The sequence below is a fragment of the Sorex araneus genome, chromosome 4 (genome assembly GCF_027595985.1).
Source record: "Sorex araneus isolate mSorAra2 chromosome 4, mSorAra2.pri, whole genome shotgun sequence".
In the NCBI taxonomy this organism is placed as follows: Eukaryota; Metazoa; Chordata; class Mammalia; order Eulipotyphla; family Soricidae; genus Sorex; species Sorex araneus.
This window is the reverse complement of record NC_073305.1, coordinates 136,834,405-136,851,160: the sequence shown is the minus strand read 5'-3', so window position 1 is coordinate 136,851,160 and position 16,756 is coordinate 136,834,405. Positions and strand designations below refer to the sequence as shown.

At 46.0% G+C, this 16,756-nt stretch overlaps 1 protein-coding gene across 2 annotated transcripts; it reads right to left on the bottom strand.

Annotated features, from left to right (window-relative positions):
* Positions 1–1,424: 1,424 nt before the first annotated feature.
* GTF3C6 (general transcription factor IIIC subunit 6) lies at positions 1,425–11,484 on the bottom strand. Of its 2 annotated transcripts, none has more exons than XM_055136646.1 (6): positions 11,256–11,484; positions 10,902–10,982; positions 9,214–9,277; positions 7,582–7,626; positions 5,822–5,935; positions 1,425–3,607 (listed from the first exon to the last, which is right to left on the bottom strand). In XM_055136646.1, the coding sequence occupies exons 1-6, from the start codon at positions 11,343–11,345 to the stop codon at positions 3,315–3,317; spliced, it is 687 nt and encodes a 228-aa protein (XP_054992621.1). In that variant the 5' UTR covers positions 11,346–11,484; the 3' UTR covers positions 1,425–3,314. The 2 variants fall into 2 exon arrangements, with proteins under 2 accessions (XP_054992621.1, XP_054992622.1); XM_055136647.1 differs by having other exon boundaries at positions 11,259–11,484.
* Positions 11,485–16,756: the final 5,272 nt, after the last annotated feature.

Genomic DNA, 16,756 nt, shown 5'->3' with positions numbered 1-16,756 from the left:
GGAGTGCTAGCACAGCAGGTAGGACATTTGCCTTGCATGTGACCAACCCAGGTTCAATTCCTCCGTCCCTCTCGGAGAGCCGGGTAAGCTACCGAGAGTATCTCACCCGCATGGCAGAGCCTGGCAAGCTACCTGTGGCGTATTCGATATGCCAAAAACCGTAACAAGTCTCACAATGAAGATGTTACTGGTACCCGCTTGAGCAAATCAATGAACAATGGGACAAGAGTGCTACAGTGGGGGGGGCATGGGGCACATTCAGTGGTGCTCAGGGCTTACTCCTGGTTCTGCACTCATGAATCACTGAAATGGGGGCTGGAGCGACAGCACAGAGGGTAGGGCGTTTGCCTTGCACGTGGCCGACCCGGGTTCGATTCCCAGCATCCCATATGGTCCCCTGAGCACCGCCAGGGATAATTCCTGAATGCAGAGCCAGGAGTAACCCCTGTGCAGAGCCAGGTGTGACCCAAAAAGCAAAAAAAAAAAAAAAACTGAAATGGGTACTGGAGTCATAGTACAGTGAATAGGGTGCTTTGTCTCCATGTGACCAACCTGAGATCAATTCTCAGCATCCCATATGGTCCCTCAACCCCACCAGGAGGGATTCCTGGGTACAGAGAATCATAATGGGGTGGTGCTGGGGATCCAACCAGCGCGAGCCCCATGCAAGGCAAGCACCCTAATTCCTGATCCCTCAAGCCTGGTCTCTGAACACCACAGGTGTGGCCCCCAAAACCAAACAAAATGAAATGGGTCCTGAAGTGATTTAGCTAAAAATAGGCTGAATGTTTTGTCTGAAGGCAGTCTTGTTTAATCCCTGGCACTGCAAGGCCTCCGAAGTGCTGCAGGAATGACCCCTGAGCACCTTTCTGCAAGGTCCAGATAATGTTAGTGTGACCCAAATCCTTCTGTCCCTCCTCCCCCCAAAAACTAGAATGGTATACAAAGTTTTGGCTGGAAATGCTTTTAATCAAGGTAAAGTATTTTCCAATTAAATAGTAAAATATTACAAAACATATCAGGAAAAAATTTCATCTAAAATAGGACTTAAATTTTCCATTCAAAACTGCTCTTCATCTGAGAAATTCAACACGTGAGCATTACAAGAGATACTTTCAATTCATTAAACATTTGTTTTTGTATTTTGTTGCACATTCAGAAACCTTTTCCTCTTTTTTTCAAAGTTTTAGCAACCACCACATATTAAGCAATCCCATGTGGAGGTCTCCACACCCAGCTTAAGAAGCAAAGATCTAGAACATTAATTTGCTAATTGTAGTTCTATCTTCAACAGCTATGAGATACAATTAGTATGAGGTATGTTTGAACTTTATTGCAAGGTTAAACTGTATGCAAATGCTAGCCAGAAACTAATATTGGTAAGTTCGTGTAAACTGTAATATGGTATGCTTGTGATTAATTTATTTTTAAAAAAAACAGGCTGGAAAGGTAGTACAGAGACTAATGCATTTGCCTTACATGGAGTCGACACCACTATGATGGCACTACATTTGGACCCCTGAGCACACAGCCAGGAGTAGAGTAGCCCATGAGCACCACCAGGTTGTGGTCCCACACACCTCCACAACTTACAATTTAGGAGCTGGAGAGAGAGCTCAATGAGTGTGTGGTCTGCATGCCAGAGGCCTGGGCTCAATCCCTAGCACCGCAGGGTTCCCGACCACCAGCAGGAGCAGCCCCCTAAAACACACACACAGTTTACCAGGGATTATATGGCTCAGGTGGGAGGCCCTGGGTTTGATTCCTAGCACCACATGGTCCCCAGTACTTGCTGATGGGACCCAAGCACCACCAGGTAAGACCCCAAAAGAAAAAAATACCAAAAACTGTCACTAGTTAAGGTTATAAACCTTAAAATTGGGAGGTTATTATCATAGCTTGGTAGTATAGTTCAAAGTTGGGAAATGATACCTCCCATCTCTATTTTTCCCCCCTTAGGAGTACTTAGGCTAATCGTGGAGTCTTACAATTCCATACAAATTTTAGTAGCATTTGTTCTGTTTTTGAAAAAAAAAAGTCACTGGAATTTTAATGGGTGTTGCATTTAATCTGTATAGTACTTTGGATAGGACTTCATTTTAACATGTTGATTCTTCCAATCCATGAGCAGGAATGTCTTTCCATTTCCCTTAAAATTGGGAGATTATCCAGGTGGAGCCATGGTAATAAAAAGGAAATTTAAAAGTGAAAGCAAAAGAAACAGAACGAGAATGATAAAAAAAAAAAAAAAAAAAAAAAAACCCGGCACCAGAGAAAGAGGGACGTGACCTTTCCTGGCTCAGAAGGGGATCATAAAGCAAGGAAGACAGGAACGTAGAAGCAGAAAAACACCCTCAGCCACAGCAAGTAAATGGGACTTTGATCACCACTTTGAGTAAGAGAATTTTAATTCTGCCAACAACTCAATGAACAAGGAAATGGAGACCCTCGGTTTTACCAGTTCCCCCATATTCCAGAAAAGAACAACGTCCTGCTACACCTGAACTGCAGGTCAGATGAGACACGATAAAGGACTGACCTACCTACGACAGTAACCTGCAATATTTATTTGCTTAAATTCATTTATTTTCATTCCCTCCCATTCCCCTTCCTCGTAGAGATGATGAGTGGAGAGGCGCGCTACCTGCACGCTGACGTGGCAGTGGTGCTCCCCGAGCTCTGCACACCTTTAGCTGCAGGGCTTCCCTGCTTGCTTCCAGGGCCTTGCCTGGAGTCCAGGCAGTTATGGCTGTGGTGCTCACACATGCTCACCACAGGTCACTTCCTGGACTTGGTTCTAGCACTTAGTTCTCGTCTTTACCAGGGTTGCACCCCTTTTTGTGGGGCTCACACACCTTGCTCGTGGCGCAGCCAAAAATCACTTGAGATACAGGGGATAGTTGTTCCTCATTAGCAGAGCTGCCTGGACCATGCTTAGCATGTGTGGGATGCCAGGGATTTAAAGTCATGAACATACAGTGACAAAACAGGTGCTTGACATCACTGCCCTATTCCTCAAGGTCTGACACCTGTATAGTTTAAGTCATTATGCTTGTGGTCACATGACAGTTGCAATAGAAAACATACACTCACCTCAGTGATTAAAGGACTCAGGGCTTCTGGAAGCAAAACATGCAAAAAACATATTTTTAACATCTTGTATCAAGTCCTTAACGATTCTGGTATATTAAGTTGTGCCGTAAGTAAAAATGTGAGTATAGCTAACAAAAAGAGTAAGTAATTAAGAGAAAGCTACAATTAATTCTTCTACATAAAAACTCTAAATAAAGTTCATGAGTATTGTAAAGAGTATTTCATCTTGGGGTGATTTCTAAGGCCGTATCTTGGGTTCCCATAAAAACAGAACCGTCCGTCTCACACGAGAGAGCAGTAAGAGGACCAGAATCCTCTATTTCCAAGTCCTGTGGTTTCCCCTGCTCATAATCCGGGTTTGAATCATCTTTCACTTGGGTCTCTTCCAACTCCAAAGGTTTATCTGAAACTGGAGTTACAACTTCTTCATCTTCATTTTCATGCAGAAAACTACAAATCATGTTGGGTCTATAGGAGAAATGATTGTCCTTGATTTGCAGCCATTCCACGCCACCTAGTGGGGAGGATAAACCAAAAAGAAACCGTGAGAAAGGTTTTTCAGTGACTTTGGTTTTTTTGTTTGTCTGGGGGCTATGCCAAGAAGTGCCGGAGGGACCATGCTTTGCTGACCTCCTCCATGAAAAGCAGGTACTTAGCCCTATAGGCTCGTTCTGGTCCACATCTACACTTTTTAAATAAACAGAAAATGGGGCCCCTAGCCCTCCCATCCCCAATCCCAAATACCTGGCCCATTGTTCCTAGTGCCCACAAAGTGGTGGTATCACCCACATTGGGAAAAATTTAAATGATAGCAAGGAACTGGAGAAATAGAACAGTTGGTTAAGGCATTTGTCTTGCACATAGCTGACTAGGGTTTGATCTCCAGCACCCCATACAGTTCTCTGAGCCCTTCAAGAGTGATTCTGAGTGCAAAGCCAGGAGTAAGCCCTGAGCACAGCCAGGTGTGACCCCCGAAACAATAAATAAATAAATATTTTTATTCATTAAAATACAATAAACTTACAAAGCCATGAATATTCAACCCTAGTGTCATATTTACTAGAATTTCAATCTTATTTTTGAGCAATGAGTTTTTAAGACCATAAATTATTATTTATGTTTATCTTTATAAACATGTGCCTATTATGGGTTCATCTTTATAAACATGTGCCTCTGACCCTTAACATATTAAGCATAGGTTCAGGGTCAGAGAGATAGTTCAGGGGTTGAATGCCTACCTCTCATGAGGTCAACACTAATTCATCCCTGGCACCAGATACTCCCTTTAGCACAGGGCCATAACTAGCTCCTGAACACCTCTGGGTGTAACCAAAGCATACCCGGGCCAGCCCCCGCCCCCCCCCCCCCGAAAGAACTGTATTGAAGGCCAAGGAGATAAGAGACGGCTCAAAGGCCTAAAAAAAAAAGCATGCTCTTCATGCAAGAACCCTGGGTTTAGACAGAGTGGACCAGCACCACATGGTCCTCCCAGCACTGTTGGAGGACCACCCCACATACCCAAATAACCACCAAAAAACCCAAATGTGACTGTGGGGCAGGGACAGCGCTATGGCTCATATGGGAGAGCACATGCTTAGTAAGATAAAGCTCCCGAGTCTGATCCCTACACTAAATGTCCCAGCACTGCCAGAAACACTAAGTATAGCACTAGTATCCCTCATTCCTAGAAAGAGATTAAAGAAAAAAAAAAGAGAGAGACTGAGAACTAACAACTGTGGTCCTAGGTCCTTTCCTCACCTCTCACACATAGTTTTAGTTATGAGACAACTTCTATGCATCAGTTGCTAAAAGTGTCCAAAGACCGCCTGAAACTATACACCTTGACATTCCAGATCCACTCTCATTTCAGGTTTGTTTGGGTTTTGTGATACACCGAACAGTGCTCAGGGCTTATTTCTGACTCCATGCTCAGGGATTATTCCTGAAGGGACTTGGGCCTAACCTACTGTACTATCACTCAAGCCCCTAATATTTCAAGTTTTTACTTAAAAAATAATAATAATAATAAGTGGGAATTGAAGAGATAGGGGTTCAGATGCTTGCTTTGCATGAGTTTTATTCCAGTTCATTACCCAAAGCACCACCAAGAGTTATCCCTGAGTTCAGTGCAAGAAGTAAGCCTGAACACAGCTGGGTGTGGTCGAGAAACAGAAAAGAAAAAGTGCTGACTGAATCTCTAGGAGGTGGAAATCATACCAAATTTCCTTAACAACTACTCACAAATGGTTTCAATGTAAATCAAATAAGAGATTTCGACTATGTCCTTAATGACCTTTGCTTACTAAGAGTTGAGCTGATTTTTAATTGTATTTTATCATCATAGAGCATTTTCAATTTCATTATATTTAACAGGCTGGAGCAATAACGCAGCGGGTAGGGCGTTCACCTTACAGCACACGGAAGACCCAGATTCGATCCTCCGTCCCTCTCGGAGAGCACGGCAAGCTACTGAGAGTATCTCGCCCACACGGCAGAGCCTGGCAAGCTACCCATGGCATATTCGATATGCCAAAAACAGTAACAAGTCTTGCAATGGAGACGTTACTAGTGCCCGCTCGAGCAAATCGATGAGCAATGGGATGACAGTGACAATGATTATATTTAACATTACATAGTTTTTCTTTCAGAATATAAGAAATGTCCTGGAAGCAACGTTACTGGCAAAACCAATACTAAATTATTTATTTTCAGTGAATTATAAACTTACCTATGTTTTCTTCGCCTTCCTTCTTTTCTGTCAGAAGAGTTCTTGTCATGCTGAGCTTCTTCGTTGTGTGGCATTTGTATTTTAGTACTGTTTTATTACAGCCTTCTGCATCCACTAAAATATAAATAAAATGGAATTAACTATTATATTGCTGAACACCACAAAATATTAAGTTTCAATAATTCCATTTAATGTGTTGAATAAATACTTCCTGTCAAAAAGTATATTAAGTACAGCAAGAGGATAGGATGCTTGTCTTGCACACAATTAACCTGGGCTTGATCACCAGCACCCCATATGATCCCCTGAGCACCGTCAGGAATGATCCCTGAGCACAGTGGTTGGGCGTTCACCTTTCACGCTGCCGACCCGAGTTCGACTCCTCCGCCCCTCTCGGAGAGCCTGGCAAGCTACTGAGAGTATCAAGCCCGTGCAGCAGGGTATATTGGATATGCCAAAAACAGTTAACAATAAGTCTCTCAATGAGAGATGTTACTAGTGCTCGCTCGAACAAACCGATGAGCAACGGGATGACAGTGACAGTGACAGTATTTTAATATAATAAAAGTGTTTGTTATAATTTGTATCTAACTTGAAAATGGGACCAGAGAGAAAATACAAAGTGTAGGGCATTTGCCTTGCATGCAATGACCTGGGTTTGATGCCCAGTGCTACACATGTTCCCCCATGCCCCACCAAGAGTTATCTCTGAGCACAGAAACAGGAACAAGTTCTGAGCACCACCTGGTATGGCCCAAAAAAGCAAACAAAAATTGAAAATCTACCCAAAATGCTGTTTGTGGATATGCACAAGCATGTAATATAAAATCAGGTACAGGAAAGAAAATCGCTAAATTTAAGAGAGTTATTACCCCCAAAGGTAGAAAGAATTCCTGGGAATACATTTATTAAGTTGTTTTTGGAGGATTGTGAAGGGGGGCTGTTTGGGCCACATCTAGCTGTGCTCAGGACTTACTCCTGGCAGTGCTTTGGGGACCATACACAGAGTTGAGGACCAAACTGGGGTGCAACACAAGCATCTTACCTCAAACTGTCTCTCCTACAAAAGGGAATAAATTTGAGGAAAGGGAACAAAGGACTTCAAATGTAACTGGATTGTTTCATTTTCTTTCTTTCTGGCTTTATTCCTGGGTTACACCAGGCAGTGCCCAGGAGCTACTTCCAGCATGGTACTCAAGGGACTTTGCAGAGCCAGTGTGTGTTCTCTGTGTGTTCACACACAGAGAACACACAGAGAACACACAGAGAACACGGGCACTCTACCCAGCCCAAATACATGAAATGATTCTTAGCTAGCTGCCAAAAATGGTGGAATATGACACCAATCCTAGACAGGTAAGTACATGATATGTCTGATTTTCTGTTTTGTTTTTTGAGCCGCACTGGACAAGCTCAGAAACTATTCCTGGCTCTGTGTTCAGCAGTGACCCCTAGGTATGACCAGGGGCCTGACCATATGTGGTGTAGAGAATTCCAACCAGGGTCAGCCATAGACAAGGTAAGCATCTTATCTCCTGTCCTATCTCTTCAGTCCAAGGTGTTTAATTTCAATGTTAACTGTACTAAAGTGAGTTTAAAATGATTATAAAGTATGTTTTTTAAAAAGTTGCCTTAGGGCTGGGAGTGTGGTTCAGTAGTAGAGCACCTGCTCTGTGTATGTGAGCACACAAACTTTGGGTTTGATTCCTGAAACCACCCCAAGAAAAAAAAAAAGTTGATTTATCATAGCAATTACTTACCATGTTCAACATCCTCTTCAAATATAACGCAGGTCCCAAGAGCATCTGCAGGAAAATTTGAAGTTAAAAAAAAAAAAAAGCAACTTAGAGCAATTTTCTCTGAAAAGCATAATTTAGGGGGTGGGGAGGTTGATCCCTTAACTGGTGATACTAGGATTATTCCTGGCTCTGTGCTTGGGAGACATTCCTGGCAGTGCTCAGAGGATCAAACAGTGCCAGGGATCAAAGTACTGCCAGACAAGCATCTTAACTCAAGTATTATTTCACCAGTTCTGAAAAGCTGGGCAGCACTCGGGCATGCTCAGGGACTACTACTGTGTAATTTCACATATAAATACATAAAATATATTTTTGTACTTTATTTTTATGCCAAATACAGTAACAATGATGGGTCTCATTCCCCTTATCCTGAAAGAGCCTAGAATGCGGCACCACTGGGAAGAATGCGTAAAGAGAGGCTGCTAAAATCCCAGGGCTAGGACAAATGGAGACATTACTGGTGCCCGCTCAAGCAAATCAATGATCAACAGGATGACAGTGATACAGTGATTTTTAAATTATATTTTTTCTATTTTAATATCATTTAAGACATTTAAAACATTTATTCAAAACATTTTATGTTATTTATTTTTTTTTTTTTAATTTATTTATTTTTAATTAGAGAATCACCGTGAGGGTACAGTTACAGATTTATACACTTCTGTGCTCACACTTCCCTCATACAAAGTTTGGGAACCCATCCCTTCACCAGTGCCCATTCTCCACCACCCGTAAACCCAGTGTCCCTCCCACCCTCCCCAATCCCATCTCCCCCCCACCCCACCCTGCCACTGTGGCTAGGCATTCCCTTCTGCTTTCTCTCTCTAATTAGCTGTTGTGGTTTGCAACAAAGGTGTTGAGTGGCCGCTGTGCTCAGTCTCTAGCCCTCATTCAGCCCGCAACTCCCTTCCCCCACATGGCCTTCGACTGCAATGTAGTTGGTGATCGCTTCTCTGAGTTGACCTTTCCCCGGAACGTGAGGCCAGCCTCGAAGCCATGGAGTCAACCTCCTGGTTATGTTATTTATTTTTATTTATTTTTATTTTTAAAAATATACTTCTTTTTTTCAGGCAACACTCCATGGCATGCAGGTCTTACTCCTGACTCTGAGCTCAGGAATCACACCTGATAGTACTTATGTGATTGTACGTGGTACCAGGAATTGAACCCAGATCAGCCACGTGCAAGGCAAACATTTTACCCACTATACTATCTCCCCAGTTTCCTGAAACGCATATTTTTAAAACTGGTTTGGGGCCCCGGAGCTAGCTCGCAGGCTGACAGCATGCTCTGCATGCAGGAGACCTGGCGCTGGCACCAAATGGTCCCCAAGCAGCAGGTGCAGCTCCTGAACACAGAGCCAGGAGTAGTCTTCCAGCACTGCCGGGTGTGACCCAAATACAAGCACTACTTTCAGAACTAAAGAAGTGGTACAGCAGGTAGGGCACTTCTCTTACACATGCCCGAACTGGGTTCGATTCCTGGTATCCCATATGGTCCCTGAGCACCACCAAGAGTAACCCCTGAGCATCACCAGGTACGACTCCCCCCCCCCCACAAAAAAAAAATTTGTCTACCTGACATCCATCTTACCTTCATACTCTCCAGCAAAGACATAGCTGTCCACTTGCAGAATGGGTCTCTCAGTGTCAATTCCCTAAAACAAAATAATCATTAGAGGGAATGGGGCTCAGTTGGTAAAGCACAGCACATCACACACACACACACACACACACACACACACACACACACACACGGTAAAGTACAACAGACACACACACACAGAGCTAAGAGCCTTCTCCATGAAACCTTGCTTCCAAAGAGCTTCCAAAGACACACACACACACACACACACACACAGAGCTAAGAGCCTTCTCAGTGACACCTTGCTTCCAAAGAGCTTCCAAAGAGACAGCTGTGGAAAACAGGAGACCCAAACACATTTTCCTCACTTACTATCATATGTTTAAACCCCTTTGATGGCAGCACCTATAATCTGCAGGCTAGTAAGATCTGTTTCAACCAACACCCTCTTAGAAAGTTTTGTCTTAGCCAGATTTAAATTTGCTTTGTTTTGTTTGGGGGGTACAGGCAGATATGCTTTTGGCTTACTCCTGGCTCTTTACTCAGGGATGACTGCTGGTGGGGCTTCAGGGGACCATTTGGGGTGCTAGGAATTGAACCCAGGTTGACCAAGAGCAAAGCAAATGCTATACTCACTGTACTATCCCTCAAGCCCACAAGGTCAAGATTTTATTTTTATTTATCTGTTTATTTTTGGCTATTTGGGTCACATCCGGCGATGCACAGGGGTTGCTCCTGGTTATGCACTCAGGAATTACTCCTGGTGATACTCAGGGGACCATATGGGATGCAGGGTATGGAACCCGGGTAGGCTGCGTGCAAGGCAAACATGCAAGGCAAATGTGCAAGGTGAACGCCCTACCCGCTGTACTCTCACTCCAGCCCCCAAGGGCAAGATTTTAAAGTGATAAAACTCATGATACCACAGCTCCAGGATGGGGAGTGCTGTGGATACAGGGAATGTAAAGTCTGTGAGCCGTGAACGTCAGCCTCCCTCCCTTCTTGCAATTTCCCCTGGAGGGATCTAGGATTGCTCTCCCTTCTCTTTGCATTTCTTCTCCCCTTACTTTATCCAGTTTTTCAAAATCCATCATAATCGCTCTCGACAAAATTAAGAAAATACCACCTCTGAGGCCAGTAGGGCGCTTGTGGCTGACCCAGCTTGGACTCCCCAGCACCCTATGTGGGTCCCCAGAGCCCACCGGGAGTGATCCCTGAGCACAGAACCAGGAGTGAGCCGTGAGCACTGCCCGATGTGAAGAAAAGAAGGGGCTGGAACGATAAGCATAGTTGGTAAGGCACTTGCCCTGCATGCAGCCAACGCAGCATTCCATGTGGTCCCCCTTAGCACCGCCAGGAGTGATGCCTGCGCGCAGAGCCAGGAGTGAACCCAGGACATCGCCAGATGTAGCAGCCCCCCCAGCCCCGAAAAGAAAAAACAAGACAAAAGACGGACTACCTCTTCCAAATCTTCCCCGTTTGGGAAGATGCATCCTCCCACCTGCTCCCAGAGTCGTCGCTCCCCCGCTCCCCCCTTCCCACCCTCCCCCCACCAACGCAGTCTTGGTGTTACTGCTTTGTTAACGTAGAAAAAAACCGTCAGCCTCTTGGGGAGAGGCACCCACCCTTTCAAGCCCCCCACCCCATTCAATTCCTCCCATGCCATTCTGCGCCCACCTTCGAATAGAAGGACTCACCAGAATCTTGCATTTATTCTCACATTTTGAGAGGAAATCCGAATCAATAATCCCGGACAACTCCACCAGAACCAACTGCTCCTGGGAAGAAGGAGGGGTGACAAGCGGCAGGCGATGAACACTGACACCCCCACGCACGCATCGGGCCCCCTTAGTGCAAGCCCTGCACAGAGCGGGGGCGCCGGCGGCCTCTGGGGTCGCTTCCCGCCCCACCGCCCGCCGCGAGCCGACCGGGCAGGGGCCGCCGCGCCTCCCCGGGCCAACGCGCTCGAGGTCCCGCGGCGGTCCCCACCACCACCCGTTTCCACACAGCCGGCTCGGACCCGCCGCGCAGCTCCGCGGAGTCGCACTCACTACCTCCTCTTCCTCCTCCTCCTCCTCTGCATCCTCCTCCTCCTCCTCGGCACCGCGCTCCGCCGCCGCCGCAGCTGCCGCCGCCGCCATGATCGCGCCGCTACGCTCGGCCTGCGCGGCACTGGCCACGCCCACGCGCCGCCGCCATCTTGGGTCCGGGCGGCAGAGACTCGGCTCGCGCCGTGCCAGGATCAGAGATGGCCGCGCCCGTGCAGCTCCCGCCTGCAGCGTCACGCCCCACCTCCGAGCTCTTGCTGGGAGCCACCAGGAGGCTCTGGATGGGGAAGAGCGGTGGGGATGGGGGACGGGGATAGGAGTGGGAGTGGGGGTGGATCCTCTGGAATTTGCGGGGCAAGGGCCAGGGCGGGGGGGAGTGTGCCTTGCACGCAACCGAACCGGGTTCGATCGCCGGCATCCTCCCCCCACCCCCACACGAGCACCGCCAGGAGTAATTTCTGAACATCGACCCTGAGCATCGCCGGATGTAACCCCCCCAACAAAAAAAAAAATTTTTTTTTAATTTTAAATAAAGGAGATGTAAGCAACGAAGGTGTCGTTGGCGGGAACTGGTCACTGGTCAAAAGCCTGTAGGAGCTCCAGCTCCTGCACCCTGGCACACACAGGTCCGGCCAGCTCCCCAGAGAATCCGGCAGGTTATACCTCATACCCACTTGATCCGCAGAGAACTAAGGTGACAGTGTATAATAGTGGCATATAATAAGTGTGTGGGGGGGTCCGTCTTGCTAAGTGATGATGCTGAGCCGCGGAAGCCTGTAGAGCCGCCGAAGCGCTCAGTGGATTTGCACCACCCGCAAGGTGGAGCCACCACACCCAAGTCCAAAACCAAGAAGCAAGGTTTTGACTACTCCACACCCAGAGCAATCCAACAATCCTATTGCCCTGATTGTCATGAAAGATATAAATCGTTATCTCTTTAAGGAGGCGGAAGAGATGTTCAGCACTGTTGTACCTGCAGTGTATGAGGGAGGCCCAAAATCATTGCCCTGCACTCCTTGGTCCCCCTAGCACCCCAGGTGTGGCCCTCCAAAAAACAAAATTGCTAAGGGAATACAAACAGAACCAGGGAGGTGAATTTTTTTTTCTTTTTGGGTCACACCCCGTGAGGCACAGGAGTCACTCCTGGCTCTGCACCCAGGAATTACTCCTGGCAGTGCTCAGGGGACCATATGGAATGCTGGGAATCGAACCAGGTCGTCAGCGTGCAAGACAAATGCCCTACCTGCTGTGCTATCCTTTCAGCCCCCAGGAAGTGAAAATTTGACCAGAAGTTTCTTGAAGAAATCTCATTTAGTTTTCTGATTAAGTAACAAATGATCTCTCTACTTGAAACGGGATGGTTCTAACCATGACCTATGAGGTCTGATACATCTAGTTCGGTGGCTTTATTAGCAACAATGCATTATGCATATTAGTTATTGTGAGGATTAAATGAGGTGCTTTGTAGGGAAGTATGATCTGAAGCTCAGATTATCTTAGCCAATAATGTGTTTCACACAAGTTGGCTATGGCACAATGAAAACTTCACATGACTGCTATACCCTCATCCATTCCTTCCTGAGGAACAGAGACGCTGAGATTAAGGAAGCAAAAAGCACCCTTGGTGCGTGGTGGGGTGGGTAGGTGTTGGAGACTTGTACTTTGGACATGTGTCAACGCCCACCCTGAAACACTTTCTTTTGGCTTTAATTGAAGAGGCTTAGGAATACCAGAGCTTTGATGAGAACCCCAGACCACTGCTCAAGCAGAACTGGTCAGTGGAGACAGTGCTGTGGAATTCTCGTTAACCTCTCTCCTCAAGGTATCCCCAAACTCCCCCCAGTGGCTTTTCTCTGCTGTTTCCTGTACAGACACGGTATAATTACCGTCATTGCGTGTATATTCATTGTGTTGCAGGCAAATAGGATAGGGGACCCCCAGTAATATACTTTTGTGAAATAATAAAATTTAAGAAGAGATTGACTAGTCCTGAAGTAGCTCAAAGGCACGCACTGAAGACCATACAAATCCTAAACTCTTGGAGAAGAAAAACAGAGGCACCACAGTAATGCAGAAATCTAAGGCCCCACCCAGAGAGGGTGAACTCCCCAGAAAAGAAGAGGCTACAGAAAAGCGTATGAGAGTATGAAGAGGCCATCAACAGTATAACAAGTAAGATTATTAATAGAGCAGTGCAAAGTTTTTCTGTGACAACACCCAGATTAATATTTTATGTATGTAAAACTCCAGGAAAACCTATTTGGAAGTATTGTATAAAAGCTCCTCCCAAAGGCACAGAGTAGGTAGGTATAGCAGGTAGGGCATTTTCCTTGCACATGGGGCTGATGACCAGGATTCAATACCCCGCATCCCATATGGCCCCCTGAGCACTGCGAGGAGTGATTCCTGAATGCAGAACCAGAAATACCCCTGAACATTGATAAGGTGTGGCCCCCAAACAAAAACAGCTCCTCCTGAAAGTTTGTTCTTCTTGGGGCTGGAGTGATAGCACAGGGGGCTGGAGTGATAGCACAGCGGGTAGGGCATTTGCCTTGCACGCGGCCAACCCGGGTTCGATTCCCAGCATCCCATATGGTCCCCTGAGCACCGCCAGGAGTAACTTCTGAGTGCAGAGCCAGGAGTAACCTCTGAGCATCGCTGGGTGTGACCCAAAAAGCAAAAAAAAAAAAAAAAGTTTGTTCTTCAAGCTGTGTTCTCCCTTGAACTGTATTTTACTTGCTTGTCTCTGTTGCTTGTTCATTTCACTCATTCTCACTTGAATACATTTCCCCTCTTTGTATGCTCTTGCATCTTTCTAAGTTTTATTCTATATGAAGTACCTCGACTTCACTACTTTATTTCCCCCTGAATTTCTTTTCTCCAAAAGAAAGGCAACAAGCCCAGAAAGCTTTTGCCAGGCTTAGGACTGGCTACTTTCCTGCAGAGAGCAGTCTCAGCATGAGCCCATGGCTCCCTAAGGAAGAGGGTGGCAGGAACCGTCTCCCACGCTGTGCAGAACAGGTTGAGTCTAGGTGCAGCTTCACAACTGCCTCGTGAGGCTGGCAGGAAACAGACGTCTCTGCTTTGCAGGTGCTCACGGAAGACTTGAATGGTCCTGACCCAAGGCAGGCATTTCCCAGAGCACTGATGGCTGAGGTGGGTTGAGCAAACAGGTAAAGACACTCACGAGTCTAACTTCCTCCCCATTTTACTAAGTCACCAGCAACAAAAGAAACATAAGAGAACACAGTCTTATCCACAGTCGAAAAGGTGGAAAGAAGAAATATGTGTTCAAGGGACTACATGACCTTAAAAGAATAAACTAAGCAAAGAGACAGATTATGCTTCTGGAAGAACACTTTTTAGGAGAGCAAAGCCCGTATGACTTTCAGAAGGGAGTTTTATATGATTCCTCCCAATGATTCTTTCCCCCAGAGCTCTATACATACTTACAAGTTCATCTGGGGGTTGTTGCAGGTTCTCATAATTTCATCATGACCTTTAGATTCTTCTGTAGCCTCTTTTTTTTCCTAGGTGGTCTGCCCTTCTTTGAATGGGACTTCAGATTTCTGCATCAGGTGGGGTCTCTTTTCCTCTCTCCAAAGAACTCAGGGTTTTCATTTGAAAAGGATGTTGTCGGGGCCGGAGTGATAGCACAGTGGGTAGGGCGTTTGCCTTGCACGCGGCCGACCTGGGTTCGATCCCCGGCATCCCATATGGTCCCCCAAGCACCGCCAGGAGTAATTCCTGAGTGAAAAGCCAGGAGTAACCCCTGTGCATTGCTGGGTGTGACCCAAAAAGCAAAAAAAAAAAAAAAAAGAAAAGAAAAGAAAAGAAAAGAAAAGGATGTTGTCTTCATGGCTTTGCGCTACTTCAGGTCTGGGCCATTTCATCTTAGTCTTATTATTTCCCAAAAGTATGTTACCAGGCCCACCTACCTATGTACCTGCAAAAAAGTGACATAAATTATAGATTTTCTTAGATTCAAGAGAATATAAAGAGGGCTGGGGAGATAGAACAGAGCTTAAGGCATTTATCTTGCATGCAGTTGCCCCCAGTTTGAACCCTTGGCACCAAATATGGTCCATAGAGCACTACCATATGTCATTCCTGAGCACCCTGGGGTATAACTACTTCAAGAAAAATTAAACTAGTGCCGAGAGAGAGAGAGAGAGAGAGAGAGAGAGAGAGAGAGAGAGAGAGAGAGAGAGAGAGAGAGAGAGAGAGAGAGAAAATGGGGCAGGTGTAGAAAGATAGTATAGGTGGCAAGGTTTGCATATGACCGACCCTGATTCAGATCTTGGCACCATATGATCCCCTGAGCATTGCAGGAGTGATCCCCCAACACAAGCACAGACCCCAGACACCACCAGGTGTTGTTCCTCCCCACACACACATACACAAACCCGAATGGGGAGCAGAGAGATAGTCCAGGGCTTAACCCATTTGCCTTGCATGTGCAGACCCCAGTTTGATCCGGGTTAAATCCCTGACACCAAAAATAACCATAGAATCAGAACAGGGAAATCATTTAAAAGGAATAATGTTGGGAGAACTGAGCAGGGAATCTTACGTGGTTGGGGGTCACACCCAGAGTAATCACCAAGATGTGAGGCACAGCTCCAGCACCGCTGGGTGTGGCCCAAAACAGAATGAATCATCAAAATGTGCTCTATCTATACAATGAGATCTTACTTGTCAATATAAAGGAATGAAGTCAAGATACATGCTACAACATGGGTAAGCTTGAATATGATATGAAGCCAGACACAAAGGCCATTGTTATCTTTTGAATGATTCCATTTATATAAAATGTGCAGGACAGGCAAGTCTGCAGATAGAGGAGGCAGCTTACTGGATCTCCTCGGGGCCTGGGAGCAAGGGGCAGCAGTCTGACTGCTGCTGGATACGGAGTGGGTGATGAAAATATTTGGAAATCAGTGGTGGTTGTCACTCAGCTAAGTGAGTGTACTTCCAGCCCTAAATTGTACTTTTTAAACTGTATATTTTAGAGGGTGAATTTTACACTATGTAGAATACATATGAGGAGTTGTGAAGGCCAATCCCAGTGTTGCTTGGAAGCTACCAAGACTGAACCTGTGGGTGTGGCAGGGCGTCTCACGTGGGCTGGGGATCACATCCAGAGTAATCTCCAAGATGTGAGGCACATACTCTACCACTTAAGCTACATATCTTCCGGCCTATAAATTGTAGTTGGTGTAAGATCTTCCTTTGGGCCATTCCCAGGGTCTATTCCTGGCTCTGGGCTCAGGAGCGACCCCTGGTGGTGCTTAGGGGACCATATGCAATGCCTGGGATGGAACTGGGGTCAGTCCTGAAAGGCAAGTGCCTTACAAACTTTACTATCTCTCAGGCCCTATGAATTTTATTTTAATCAGGCTATAATTATTTGTTCTATTTTGTTTTAGGGTCACATCCAACAGTGATCAGCAGTCACTTCTAATTCTGTGTTCAGCCGTCACTCCTCTTTGTGGGGAAGGTTT